General features: G+C 39.0%; 2 protein-coding genes across 2 annotated transcripts; both read left to right on the top strand.

The window, feature by feature from the left end:
* Nucleotides 1-502: 502 nt before the first annotated feature.
* LOC124169626 (cuticle protein 7-like) lies at nt 503-2,384 on the top strand. The gene is made up of 3 exons (XM_046548272.1): nt 503-549; nt 673-954; nt 1,765-2,384. The coding sequence occupies exons 1-3, from the start codon at nt 538-540 to the stop codon at nt 2,212-2,214; spliced, it is 744 nt and encodes a 247-aa protein (XP_046404228.1). The 5' UTR covers nt 503-537; the 3' UTR covers nt 2,215-2,384.
* A 5,921-nt stretch (nt 2,385-8,305) lies between these two features.
* On the top strand, nt 8,306-10,284 carry LOC124169399 (cuticle protein 7-like). Its single transcript, XM_046547999.1, has 3 exons — nt 8,306-8,367; nt 8,491-8,772; nt 9,708-10,284. Exons 1-3 carry the CDS (start codon nt 8,356-8,358, stop codon nt 10,155-10,157), a joined length of 744 nt encoding a protein of 247 aa, XP_046403955.1. The 5' UTR covers nt 8,306-8,355; the 3' UTR covers nt 10,158-10,284.
* Nucleotides 10,285-15,075: the final 4,791 nt, after the last annotated feature.

Raw genomic sequence — 15,075 nt, forward strand, 5'->3', positions numbered from 1 at the left:
GCAGATTATATTTAACATTATTCTATTCCAAAATATTTCGCCTCACATCGTTGATAGCTTTCATTTTTCCTTACTATATTTTCTATAGCATCTTGCCTCACACAATGATTTCTACGAACTTGAATTTTTTTACGAAACTAATCGATACCGAATTGAGAATTGAAAATAATTGCAAAGGAAATTCAGAACATTTATCATGTTACGATGGAAGAATCGAACGAATAAATACACATTCATCAAAAGAGAAAACATGTCACACAAATACTTTTGTCCAACATTGATCAGGTCGGGCGGAACAACCAGTAATTTAGAAGGCCACGTAGGAGTTATGATGCTTGGGACTCAACCAAAAAATAAATGGGTGGAGTTGAAGGAGAGCGAAATAAGAACTAGAGTGAGGTTTCGGGAGAGACAGAGGTCAACCGCGAGGAGGGAGAACGGACCACGATTTCCGGAGGGGAATTCGCGTATATATAGGGGACGAAACACCACGAACAGCATCCATCCCTGAGCTCTCCACGAGGCAAGGAAGTCACCATGAAGGTCCTGGTGAGTGAAATCGGAATAGATCGTACAGAAATCTTTCTCTCATGCTCCGTACTTTCTGGGGTTTTGAGTTTACTCCGTGTTGTCCATACTTCTTCACAAATAACTCATTCGTATTCCTTTTAGGTCGTTATCTCCGCCCTGCTGGCTGTTGCCGCTGCTGGAAACTTAGGCTTTGCCTACTCTTCCGCTGCTCCTTACTGGAACGGCGCCTACGGTGCTTACCCCTACTCTGCCTATCCCTACTCCGCCTACCCCTATAACGGCCTCTACGGCTTCCGCGCCGCCGTTGCCGCACCCGTCGCCGCCCCTGTCGCCCCGATTGCCGCACCCGTTGCCGCTCCCTACGCCTATAACGTCGCACCCTACGCCTACCACGGAGGAATCAGCAGCCAGTACCACGCTCAGGTGAGTTCAACTTGTGAAAAAAACACCTGTTTAACGAAAATCTATGCCTTCGCTACACAGTTACTAATACATGGGATATATTTCACAAAATAACTGCTCATTAATATTCTTCGGTTTTGTTTACGTTCTCGTGAGTACATTGCGCAATTACCATGACGTTTTAACCTCTCCTATACCTGCTCCTATTAAATTTGTAAAAATATGTCAATTTTGACGACTCAAATTAAAAAAAAGATTCTTTTTACAAAATCTGGTGGCTTAAACCAATCATGTGGAGCAGCAAAGCATGTTATAGTAGATCATTCTATTATTTTTCACTCAAAAACATCAATACGATAGCAGAGAAATACGTTTTACTACTGTATAGATTACTCATGCTACTTTTAAAAATACCGATTATTAATGAGAAACAAGACTGCATAGTGCATCTCTATTTACTAAATAACCATGGAAAATGTTGAAATTGCTGAAATAACATCGCACTAAATCACTGATTGAATAGCGAATAACCTAACTTTTAAGGGAAAAGCAGTGTGTTTAGGGTATCTGGAATCGATTTGGATATGATTTAATGTTACAGAGCGTTGGTTTAGCAATTTCATTTGTATCAAAGTGTATGTACCCGAACTTATTTTTTAAAATGGAATACGATTAGGGAAATAAAATAGTTCTAACTCTAGAATGAGTAGAATTAATAGGCAAGGATCTTTGACCGAGGGGTGGGCTCTATGCACAGCCTATCCAAATATCATTTGGGTTCAAGCAATGACAATGATTATAAATTTGCCAATTCGATTTATTTTCACACAGGATGAGTTCGGCCAGGCTTCATACGGTCACGCCACCTACAACCAGGCCCACTCTGCCGTCCGCGATGCCTTCGGTGGTGTCACGGGCTCTTACTCTTACGTGAACCCCGAAGGAAAGGTCGTCCAGACCCACTACACCGCCGATGCCGTCCACGGATTCCGCGTGGCTTCCAACGACCTCCCCGTCGCCCCTGCCGTCCCAGCCGCCCCTGAGCTCGTCGGACCCGAGCCCGTCCAGGACACCCCTGAGGTCGCCGCCGCCCGCGCCGAGCACCTCGCCGCTCACGCCGAAGCCAAGAGCCGCACCCGCCGCGGTGCCGTCGCTGTTGTGGCACCCGTGTCCTACTCCAGCAGCTCCCTCGTCCGATATGCCAGCCCTGTGGTCCGCACCCTCGTGTCCCCAGTCGCCTACACCACCTACCGCAGCCCCCTGGCTGTCCGCGTCTACTAAGTCCAATTACCACCAACACCAAGGAACTAGATCTCCACTGCACAGCTCCATGTGAATATCTTCTGGGGTCGACACACCCGTAACATCTGGAGAGCTCCGACCCCGATGGAGTTGATTGTGAATATTTGTAAATATTCCTCAACAAAGAAATAAATATTTTCTTATGAAAAGGCAGTTATTTTTCAAAATACCTCTTCTGCTCCCAAATGCGTGTTCTTGATCACCTAAATGGGGGCATCAGTTGACCGATGAATATTTCAAATTTTAAGTGACACATTCAAGACAATATGTAGAGTATTATGTAAAAACATTTACTTTTGTAAAAAAATTTCATTTTGTGTCCGCAGTAGTACATCACTGCCTCTACTCAGCGTCTCCTTAAATCATTGGAATTATACCTCGTGATTTCACCTCGGTTATCATCTCAGGCAATCCAACGGTAACTGTATCACAGTCAATCTTCCTTTGAAGATCGACGAATCTTTTTACAGCTGATGGTTTTGGCGGTAAATATTTTCAAATGTTCTCAGCAAAATGATATCCTATCTCTGACCCGACTAAATAGGCTGAGCCATCTCAACGATCAACCATCAATAAATCAACCATTTAGCCCGATATCTCACGGTGTTAAATCCTATAATGAGTCATTCTGGAAGTTCGGTGATTGAGGAGCTCCTAAACAAGAGTTCCTTTTTGAATATGCTGTGAATATATTTAAATAGTTCAATACGAAACATTAAAAATAATAACGAAAAACATTTTTCCAATATTACCCAGAATGACATAGACCATTTTCAAATGAGAACTGAGGAAGTGCAGTGAGGTATGTAATTATGCAAGCCATTTTAATAATGCACAAAAATCCGAAGAACATATTGTTTATTAATTAATTTAACTTTATATTTTTTGAAAGTCATTAGTCAATCTTAGAATATTCCACCAGTTTCAATTAAACACTTCCATTGAAAGGCATTTCAATATTTTTTTAAACCTGGTGTAGAAATAACATGTAAGAGTTGTTCTCCGCGATAAAATGACTTGAAATCGGTTATGTGACTAAAAACGTTATCGCGCCGTGCATATGTAATTAGTTAAATGTTAGTACCAACAACGGTTTGATATACGATTGATAAAAATGATGGTATCCGTCATGTAAAATATAATTGTAAACGATAGGAAACCATCATTTTAATTTGATGATTTCACCACGTAGTAAACAGACGAGTCTCCCATTTAATTTTAATAAAGCTCGGCACTCATGAATATGATACATTCTTACCGCAAATACCTATTTTTGTGACCGAAAATGCAAGAATGTTTTGGTTTCAGGCATTTTTGTCATTCCAAAATTTTAGTATAAATTATGCACTCTATATATTGTAAAAAAATTATTTTACAGTAAAATTTTCAAAAACTAGTTTTTCATACAAAATCAAAGAAATCAGCGGAAAAAAACACTCAAGAAACTAGAATTTAGTCATTTTAAGAGTTTGCAATGCTGAAATTACCTATTACAAAATGTCGTATGAACAGAAGGCAAAAAAAGAGGCGAAATAAAAAGTTGATTTCTGAAACAGCACAAAAAATGAAGGAAGAGAGATAAAAACTGTTGCTCTATCTAATAAATGAATACTATAATCTTATATGTACCATTTTTAAAAACGTAAAAAATTAAATAAATCAACAAGCATATTAGTTGATAGCTATATCGTGGAATTTCAATGAATATATTTCGCTCCCATATCATATATTGTAGCGATTTAGTATTGTGGTAGCCAAATATGCGCGAAAAAAACTCCAAAATCTAACACCTGGGAAGACAATATGATAAACAATAACGCAATGTACATAAACAAAATTTATTCGGAAACATGTGTTAAGGCATCGCTGAAACAAACTTGAATAGTTTTGAATATCAGTATTACTATGACAGAGGATTATTACATAAAATAAAAGCATCCTATCACTCTAAGAAATATGCAGTGTTGCTAAAAGAATCTCCTGGGCATCATGAATGCCAGTTTGGTGACTAACAGTCATAAAATTGCTTAGCTAGTTTCTTTGCAATTCTTGCTATAAGGAAATACACGACAAATGCGAAGTGGAAACTGAAATGGTAGAGCAGTAACAAGGAAGAAATAAGACAGTGCCCAGATTATTCTAATGCCTAGGAGGTTTTCCTCCTCTTCTCAGCTGACCTGAGATAAGTATACTCGTTATAATCCTGGAGCATTCAAAAACAGATTATTTCCGCTGACTCTTTCCGGCGGAGGCACTGGTAATTCCCTTCATTTGAGCGTGGTATTCATGCATCAGTCAGTACCCTATCATACGCACTCTTTGCCTAACAACTTCGTGTTTAGAAAGGGATGGTATAAGATGGTAAAAGTCAGCAACTATGCGCTGTTAAATCATAAAAAACAAAGTATTTTTAACTAACGCGCCCTTTCATTGATCATACTACTGAATCATTTATTTGATGACTCATATTACTCATCATGATCATTCAACCTCTTTTACCTTATCTAAGCCACTGAAACATTTGATTCCCAAAGCAGCCGTACAGAAAATACACAGCCGCGATTGAAAACAATTGTACAGCCCATTATTACATTTCTCGCAAAGATGGAGGAGAGCAACCGAGCATCATCGCTTCTTCATACTCTGTCAAGAGTCAAACGAGTTATATCACCAATACAAGATGAAATGCCGGCCGCAAAGGACTAACGTAAAGAAATTCTCGTACCTTAACAGGACGATTACGGAATGGAATAGACTCCCTGCAGAATTGTTTAAGCCCTACCCTAACAACGTAAGGATTTTCAAGAAGAGGTGTAGAGGATTAATATTGGAAAATAATATCACTGAATTTTAAATATTCACTTTCTAGTTTCATTTTGGTAATGTTTTTCTCATTTGCAATATTTTTGTTTTTCTTTTTATTTTGTAGAAACTCTTACCACCTGGCAAATAGCCAACTTGTAACTTGTACAATAATATAATAATATGTTTTAGACTTCCATGATAGTGGCAAGAAAAACTGTTTAAATAAATGTTCCTGTATCTTAATGAAATTTTTCAAGCAGAGATATTTTCAAGTATCATATCTTTCATACGACTATCAATATATTTTAAGCTGAATAAACCACTGGATCATTTATTTGAAAACTTCATTTCTTATTTGTTGAAAATTTTCATTGAGCAATATCACTTAAAGATAATCCTGCCTCTATATTTAAAAAAACATTTCCCAGAGCTTTTCAAACGTGAAAAATAAACGCTAATGAATCATGATCGAAAAAAATAATGTAAGCGGAAAATGGCTCGCATTAATGGCACAGAACTTGATTAAATCGAGCTTCTCAAGTATTTTTTTTATTCTTAATTCTCAGATTTAATTCACAAATACATACCTACTTTATTAAAACTGATAACTTTCTAAATCGTACTTATCTACCTGCATACATAATCCTACATAATTACTTATATTAGGTACTATTTTAATCTCATAATGTAATAGAAATCCATTCCATTACGCTATAACCTAGCCTCGGTGGAAAGGCTTGCGTGTACCTATGGCCCCTATAGCTGAACTGGCGGGATTATTTCTCGATTACCCCTGATAGGGCCACCCGTGCCATATAGGTCGAAGGGTAGAGGCCACGTAAAAGGAGGTCCACGTTATAGTGTCACGTATAAAATAGTGTTGGAATGGTATTGACAAACACTACGAAAAATATCTTCCTTGAAAATATGGAGTAAAATCAAATTAGCATCGGAAACTCATTGAACGGGACTCGTCCGTTAAGTGTGGGTGTTGTTCACGGCAGCGAGGTCGACAAGATCCTCGAGGTCGTCAACAAGCGAAACCCTTGCAGCGAATTATCATAAGCGGCATCCAAGAAAGAAGAAAAGTACACCAAGAATATGGAGAGGAAAAAAGCACCAATAAATGTAGGAATATGGAATGCCAGAACAATGATACGTGCGCAGAAGCTAAAAAATATCGAAAGGAAAATTGACAAAGGGAGATAGATATCTTTGGATTAAGCGAAGTGCAGTGGAAGGATTTTGGAAACTACTGTAGTGATTGGGCAGGGTTATATTTAGTGGTGGGGAGGAGTCAACGAGGGGTAGCTTGAGTATCAAACGGGAAGATGGGTCGGACAGGTTAGGGCGTAGTTCAGTTAAGCGATAGGATTCTGGTCGTAAAAAATTAAGGCGCGACTCACTAACATTGTGGTTGGTAAATTTTATATGCCCAGTAGGAATGAATAAGTGAATGAAAAGTTTCAGGGAAGGTATTAGGAAAATTGCGGGTAAGAAAAATCAAGTAGCGATGACGGACTGGAACGCCTCAGTCATTGGAGGGATAGGATAATTTGTATTAGGAATACGAAATAACTTGGAAGATAAAGTAGCACTTTTTTTAGGAGAAAAGCAAAATTATCATAAACACATGGTTCAATCATCACAGGGGCCGAAGGAACACATGGAAGAGGCTAAGGCATACGGGGAGATGCCACATACACTATATCATGCATAGACAGAGGTTGAGGAATAGTGTAGAGTCTGATGCAGGAGATTCTGCCACAATACTTTTCAAATACTCCAGCGTTAGCCAACGGAAACTAACTTGTATCGATAGAATATTTTAATAAATAAGTATGTAATTGGCATGCTGGATTTTCCGCAGAAACTGAGCTCCTGAATACTCTAAGAGGTCATTAATGGCAAAATATGACTATAATGCGTCTCTAAGAACATTGTAACTGCCTTTGAGAAATGACTCAAATGGATAAACTAAACAGCGCACAACTACTTACTTACTACTACTACGGCTACTTACCGTTAGGCAACAAAAAACGAGGCATGAAAAAATAATGAAAATCAAAACTACAATTTTATGTGAATGGAAGAGGCAGTGCGGTAGCCAGGAATTTCGTTCGGGGGGGTTCCAAAACCAGAGGGGAAAACTGTTGAAAAACACGGTACTAATTAGAGAGTTTAAAACTAATTCTAACACTTTTCATAATGGAAACAACTTCATTTGCCAAAGAAATCAACTGTAAATTCATGGTTTTTCAATATTTTGTGTTCATTTATGAGGGAAATAAATTGTGTTTTTATATTTCGTGAGGGGAAACTACCAATCACCTCCCCGTACTTCGCTACGCCACTGGGCTACGCTTCACTACCGCCTATAGTAAAAATCTGAGGATAATTCTATAAATACCAAAGTGCCCACAAGAATGGTCAGGTGTATCCATAAAGAACAACATTAAATATTTGCATAAATAAGCAAGTGCGTCGGTAATTAAAAAGGAAGGCGTAACAACTAAGTAATATTACAATGAAATTTTGAGAAGATTAGGCGACATTCAAGCAGGGAAAAATAAAAAGCGTAAAGAAAGGAATTAAAATCAAGTGAGGATATATTTAAAAAATGAAACAATTCTTGATGATAGGATGCCCGATAAAAAGGTAGCCCAAAGATACGCTAAATACACATGAATAATAAAATTTTGAAAAAAAACAAATACTTAATATTGGAACCATATTTTCATTGAAAAATGAAAATCACTATAAAATCTATTAAAAACACCAACCAACTTATGCAATTATATTACATGTTGACTTTCAAGTCAATAAAGTTTGTTGAATAATCAGTATTTAACTAATTATTCAGTGAATAAATTAGAATTTAGAATTGGTAAATAGTATGTTCAATATTATTAAAATATTGAACAACCGCTCAAAACCCACAAGCTATGATAGAATCATTGCCTGTAGAAAAGAAAAAACACCAATTTACGACGAGCACTCACTATGCCTGACTCACGGATTTAAAAAAATTAAGAGACAAAACTGAACACTGAGAGTTGTCCCCGAGTTAAACATCCTCCAGGGCGGAAGTGGAAAGACACACCCGAACCAACGCTTTGGTATACAGAATGGCCAGGACAGAATGGGTTGGGTGGGAGGAGAATGAGATACGGAGAAACATTGGAATGGATGGAGGTCAAACGCGGAGAGGGAAAACGGACCAAGATTTCCGGATGGGAAGGCCCGTATATATAGAGGACGAAACACAACCAACAGCATCCATCCCTGAGCTCTCCACGAGGCAAGGAAGTCACCATGAAGGTCCTGGTGAGTGAAATCGGAATGGATCGCACAGAAATATTTTTCTAATGCTCAATATTTTCTGAGGTTTTGAGTTTACTTCGTGTAGTCTATGCTTCTTCACAAACAACTCATTCATATGCCTTTTAGGTCGTTATCTCCGCCCTGCTGGCTGTTGCCGCTGCTGGAAACTTAGGCTTTGCCTACTCTTCCGCTGCTCCTTACTGGAACGGCGCCTACGGTGCTTACCCCTACTCTGCCTATCCCTACTCCGCCTACCCCTATAACGGCCTCTACGGCTTCCGCGCCGCTGTTGCCGCACCCGTCGCCGCCCCTGTCGCCCCCATTGCCGCCCCCGTTGCCGCTCCCTACGCCTACAACGTCGCACCCTACGCCTACCACGGAGGAATCAGCAGCCAGTACCACGCTCAGGTGAGTTCAACGCCCGAATTATATTATCACGAAGATATTTCCATGTTGACGAAAAATATTTAGACGGATATTTGGCACATTCTCTGGAAGCTAGTTTCAGCTACGGCTAGTTGCAATATCCTGAAGTGAGAAATTTATGTTTAATCAGTATGCCCTTCAATTTGATGGATTTTAATTATCATTTAAGTTACAATTCCCATGCCGCACTTCAACATTTTCGAACGATGATTTTCCGAACTTTTTATATACTCCCCGTTAAAATGATCGTTTGATGAATTTAACTGACTATGTACATCATCAGCAAGTTAAAAGTTAATTATTGATATTGCTACTTCTCTCACTTTATTTTAAGAGGTACCTTTATTAAAATGACATAAGATGTATTAAATGCGAAGAACTTAAAATAAATAACATAAAAAATCAAAATGTACAGAATCCACACCAGCTCTTTTCAAATAGCTTTGTTATACATTAGGGTACAAATGCGTAATTTGGCTGAGAACAAAACTGGACCAACATCTACACTTCCATTACCTTCATCTACATTCTATAACCAGAAAATTCGATCTTTAACGCATGTTCCTCCTCCTAAGACGGTCCATAACCATTTTATTTTCACAGACTACGCCCTTAATTTACAGGGTTAGTTTGGCAAGGCCTAATAAGTTAACGCCCCATATGACACTTCTCATTCCCTAGCTCGACACATTAGAAGCCTAAACAATAAAATTCTCAATAATCTCAACGTCAATCAAACTTATTTAAAGACTATCATTGACTATGGTGGGCACTCACTTTAACTTAACAATGATTTAAACCGAGAAATATCAAAACCTTCTTATGTAACATGAAAATTCGATTTCAAACCAGTCTTTCTCCCTCCAAAGATGGTCCATTATCCTTTACTTATCAAGTAATTAATCCATTCCTAACAGGATGAGTTCGGCCAGGCCTCATACGGTCACGCCACCTACAACCAGGCTCACTCTGCCGTCCGCGATGCCTTCGGCGGTGTCACCGGCTCTTACTCTTACGTGAACCCCGAAGGAAAGGTCGTCCAGACCCACTACACCGCCGATGCCGTCCACGGATTCCGCGTGGCTTCCAACGACCTCCCAGTCGCCCCTGCCGTCCCAGCCGCCCCTGAGCTCGTCGGACCCGAGCCCGTCCAGGACACCCCTGAGGTCGCCGCCGCCCGCGCCGAGCACCTCGCCGCTCACGCCGAAGCCAAGAGCCGCACCCGCCGCGGTGCCGTCGCTGTCGTTGCACCCGTGTCCTACTCCAGCAGCTCTCTCGTCCGATATGCCAGCCCTGTGGTCCGCACCCTCGTGTCCCCAGTCGCCTACACCTCCTACCGCAGTCCCCTGGCTGTCCGCGTCTACTAAGTCCTATTACCACCAACACCAAGGAACTAGATCTCGACTGCACAGCTCCATGAGAACATCTACTGGGGACGACACAACCGTAACATCTGGAGAGCTCCGACCCCGATGGAGTTGATTGTGAATATTTGTAAATATTCCTCAACAAATAAATAAATATTTAATAAGAAAAAAGCTATTGTGTTCTTAATTACTGCTTCTGTTCATAAATTTGTTTACATGATCATCAAAATGAAGGTTTTATAAATTCATATTGATGACCTTTTCAAATCTCAATTTACGCATTCACTAAAATAAGTTTAGCTTATAGCACACGTTTCTAAAATCGTCATATGCGCCTTATTCTGTCCCCAGTCTCCAACACAGCCCTTCGCGTCTTCTAACTTGAACTTCAACTCCTATGCAGCCAACCAATATGACATGAGCATACAGTGATCATCCAACGTTAATCGTTGCAATTACAATCATTCCCAGAATATCGCTTTGTTTGTTTTTATCCCCGACATGGAATGAGATTGCCATAAATACTCATACATACGCGGGCCGTTTTTTTCTAGCTCCGATGGGCCATGAACAGATGTCGAATTAATTGATTAACAATTATTTCATAGATAAATATTGATCACGCTTGTGGTTTCCTTTCGACATAATCGCCTCAGCGATTGAGGAATTAGTCGTACGTGTACACAAGCTTTACTTCATCATAGGATGTTGCCGCCAATAACTGCTTCATTTAATCAGTAAGATGGAATTCACTTGGCACTAGGACGACATTTCTTGGCGGGTGATCGAAAATGTCCCATTGAAATTGCTCCAAGAACAATTGGACTGCATAAGCACTGAGATGACGGGCTTTGTCATGAATCATAACTTCCCAAAGTCATTATGCCACTTCTTCTGTTTTGAATCGGAATTGGCGTAATATTTCGCATATCTAGCCACAGTGCATTTTTAAAAAATCTTTTTTATCGACATAAAGGTTAAGTCATATCAATCTAAGCCATTGGGTGTGTTATCTGGCTGTCGCGCCATAGTGCACACTTGGGAGCAGAATCAATTGAGGCGGTGGAACTAATGAGGTTGCCTAACTAACAAATTACGATCGGAAATGACTTGAGCGTGTGGTGCGAAGAACGCAAAGTTGCCCTATCCGCGCAGTACGCGTCTGTCGCTTGTACGGTGTTTTTACTGAGCGATCAGAGTTTGAAAAAAGGCCCTCCAACTATCATGAAAAAATTATACAGTTTGTTATTATTATACATTATACAAATTTACAATTACCCATAATAAGTTTTTGCCTTTTGTAACATATTACTCTCCTCAATTGCTTACAATTTTTTATATAAATGAGGCATTGACGTTGATATGGAATACTAATTCAAAATCTAGAGACATTAATACGATATTGTTCTTTACCGACGCATGATACTGGTGAAAAAACGAGAAGACTGCACTAGAGACATTCATCTAGCAATATTAAGAATACCTGTAACATCACAAAATATATGTGTACCAGGAGGCCAACAATTACATCTGCATGCAGTCTTCTTCCTGTCCACATCTTTTAAGGCCAGCTTCAACCCTTTTAGAACCTCGAAACTTCCTGATATCATCAAATCAGCTCTGCAAGACTGTAATATGTTGTTAATCTCCATAACCTATAATTTCCCGAATTTATGTGAATTTTATAGGTGTTAGACAGCAATGAAGTTGGCTGACTATTTTTAAAAATTCTTAACGTTGACAGATTTTTCTCAAATTAAGTTATTATTGCATTATCCAGATTAACTGAACCGCTTTTTTCAAATTAGGCGCTACGGCCAGTATTGAACAATTAATATCAATTCATATGCCAATAATACATACACCCGAATATGTCATTTAATTCCTTTTTGAATAACTTCTGCCTGTTTCTTTTCCCTAAGACATTTCGTAAATCATGTCGGCAAAAATTATATGCTGTCAAAATCCCTATGAATCAATATTATACATATATTAAGGCCTGAAATTACGATATGAAATTACTTAAATGTGCGAAAACGATGGTTGTATTTTATTATGATTCTATTTAGTGCTACCTAAAGTTTTTGTGTCGTTAATTGAAATTTAAATATAGAATTTATTTAATAGTGCTTTATTATTTAGTTTTTAAAGATACGGATCGACATCATGAATGATACAATTTTCAAATAGCAAAACAAAATTACTTTTACTAGCGTGAATTCCATCAAATAAGCTTCCATACAAGAATTCATAAGGTTACTGTACATGTTATGAGTTCATAGATATTTTCCAACGGTAAAAAATGTCTAATAGCAAAAATCTTGATTATTACAATGCAAAACAAAATTAAAATAAACGAAGCTGTTGCCATTTTTCTAATAAAAATAACATTATTTACGTATTTTATAAATAACTCGCACATGATTATAACCACAATAATCCTCCTTATTGCTAGCTCATGACAAATACTATCGTTGATACAGGTGGTGAATGGCCTTTGCATTCAACTTAGGGCTACATATCCAGGTAAAAAAGCTTATTATCAACTCTCTTTAACTAGTATCTTGGCTTCAAGAAAGGAGTGGAATTGGATGATATTCTTGGAATCACTAAAATCTTGACATATCAACGGACCTATATATATTACCCGCCTTTGCTCGCTAGAAAGACTCTCTCCCCCTACTCCATGATCCCGCCAGAAAAGGTTGCGGCTTTTTCCAGTTATTCTTTAAGACGCAAAACGTCTAGTATGACGAATTTTATCACATGATTATTCATCATGATCGAAAAACTGTTTCCCCCCCCCTTGTTGAGATAATATTTCACGAAATAGTGACATTACACAATTTGGTAAAAATGACAAGTGCTCCAATCGGTCTGAAAATTGGTTTTTCGGCGTATCACATGGTCTAGATTCTAAAAATGACGCTTTTCAAAAATCAACTTTTTACCCCAAATGCCACCGAAAACAAAAGAAGAGACATGGAGGCAGTAGGCAACACTGTTGACAGATTCTAGTGGTAGATAGCTCAACTATCTATTGATAAAGAATTAAGTGTTTCGCCCCTTTTTTCCCGAGTTTTGAGACGCATTTCGAGGGGGTCTAATCCATGAATTTTGTCGCATCCAGTCTCATTCACCCCACACATTTGAATGAATCAGTCAGCTTTCAGTCATGTGTTGAAAGTAAGTTTTATAGACAATAAAAATGTATGGTACTTTTTCACGCAATTTATTTCAAACGACCGGTTTCGTTGCAGAAGCGACATCTTCAGGTACAGAAATCGTCAATTTTATAGTTATTTTGTTGTTTATTTGGTCGCGATTACGCGTTGGTAGGGGAGGGTTGCGTTGGGGTTGGAGCGTAACACAACTTCAGGGGAATTTCCAAGAGGGGGGAATAGTTGACAAAAATATTCTCATTTGCAAAACTTCCACTCTTGATGTGCTTCCTAATTTTTCCAACTCCTCCAAGCAGTCCATCTTTCTTCCCTTTTTCTCAAGGTAGAGAACTTCCGGAACAAAACCGCTCCTGTGGTCACCAAGGTGCTTCGCGAAATGCGATTTGTCTATCTCCCCATTTCATACCATACCATATACCATAATTACCATACCATAAGTACCATGCCTTTTTATTGTTTACAATGGATTTTCACAAAGTTACGCCTGAAACAATGAAGTTTATCAGGTTTTATAGTAAAAAAAAAGAGACTGCAGGTTTTCCACTGCGGCACCTAGGGTTTTTTTGCTGAAGGCTACTACTCCCTTAACCTCATGTTTTTCCCACTAACAGAAATCTTTTTTCCTACACAAATTTCCACATATACTTGTTTATCTTGTAAATTGACATTTCACCAATAGGGTGCATTGTGTATTTTTTGTATTGTAAACTTTAATTTAATACCGTTTTTAAATGTTTGGATTGACGCTATCGAGGTGTTAGGTGGAGGAGGGGACTTATTAGTCTCAACCTCGCCCGAATAAAGGCAACTTATAATTATTATTATTAATATCCATCTTACAAAAATTTATGGGAAGTCCACACAACAGAGGACCGAACTGTTTTCACTCAAAGGCTACCTATGCAACTGAATACCCGGAAGATGAACCCAGAAGATGAACAGAACCCCGGAAGATGAACTCGGATGGTGCTCTGGATAATCGAAAGACTTCTCTTCAAAATTATGTTTAATATTTCCAAAACAGTTCGCTGTGGATGGGCTTCCCGTACATTACAGAGACGGGCCATTGAGGCACTGATGAAGGACCACACGACGAGCATCCGATTTGGCCAACCTGAGAAATCCGCCGTGGCAGAGCATAGTATTGACAAATATCAAAGAATACTTTTTAACAACATCACATTACTTCGAACGGCTACCAGGACCGGATGATGAGGGAGGGAATTGAGATCCGAATGGAAACAAAAAATTTCAACCGTGGCACAGGCTACTCTTTAAGCGGCGCTTGGAACCCAGCTCTACGAAAAATCTAGGAATAAATGCAGAAAATTAGCGCCAGCCAATCAGAAGGAAGCTGACAGCTTTTAGCGCAAAGCAGGCTGCTCAATAGGAAGGCATCATTTCTTGATTTCCGTGCCCTGAGGACGATGGCAATGGCACCCTTCGAAACGTCGTCCTACGAGCAGCTCACCTGGTGGAAAACCCGAAGAGACTTCGCCAAATTAAACATACCTAACACAGGTAGAGAATCGTTTTAGCCAAAAGAACGATAAATTAGAGTATAGCCAAGGAAAAGAAGGAAATCCGTTATAGGAGCATATTTTCAATAGATATCTCTCGTGCAATCAAAATGTGTATCACAAAATCAGTTAATTATTTGGAACAAAAGGAATTAATGCGAACGCTTTATGGGTATAATTTCTGGGTCAGACTAATTTCCAATTCCAAAATGTAGA

Source organism: Ischnura elegans, chromosome 12 (genome assembly GCF_921293095.1).
Source record: "Ischnura elegans chromosome 12, ioIscEleg1.1, whole genome shotgun sequence".
NCBI lineage: Eukaryota > Metazoa > Arthropoda > Insecta > Odonata > Coenagrionidae > Ischnura > Ischnura elegans.

Coding starts and splice junctions, on each gene's coding strand:
- LOC124169626 (XM_046548272.1), top strand. Junction 955..1,764: donor GCAGCCAGTACCACGCTCAG/GTGAGTTCAACT, acceptor ATTTTCACACAG/GATGAGTTCGGCCAGGCTTC.
- LOC124169399 (XM_046547999.1), top strand. Junction 8,773..9,707: donor GCAGCCAGTACCACGCTCAG/GTGAGTTCAACG, acceptor CATTCCTAACAG/GATGAGTTCGGCCAGGCCTC.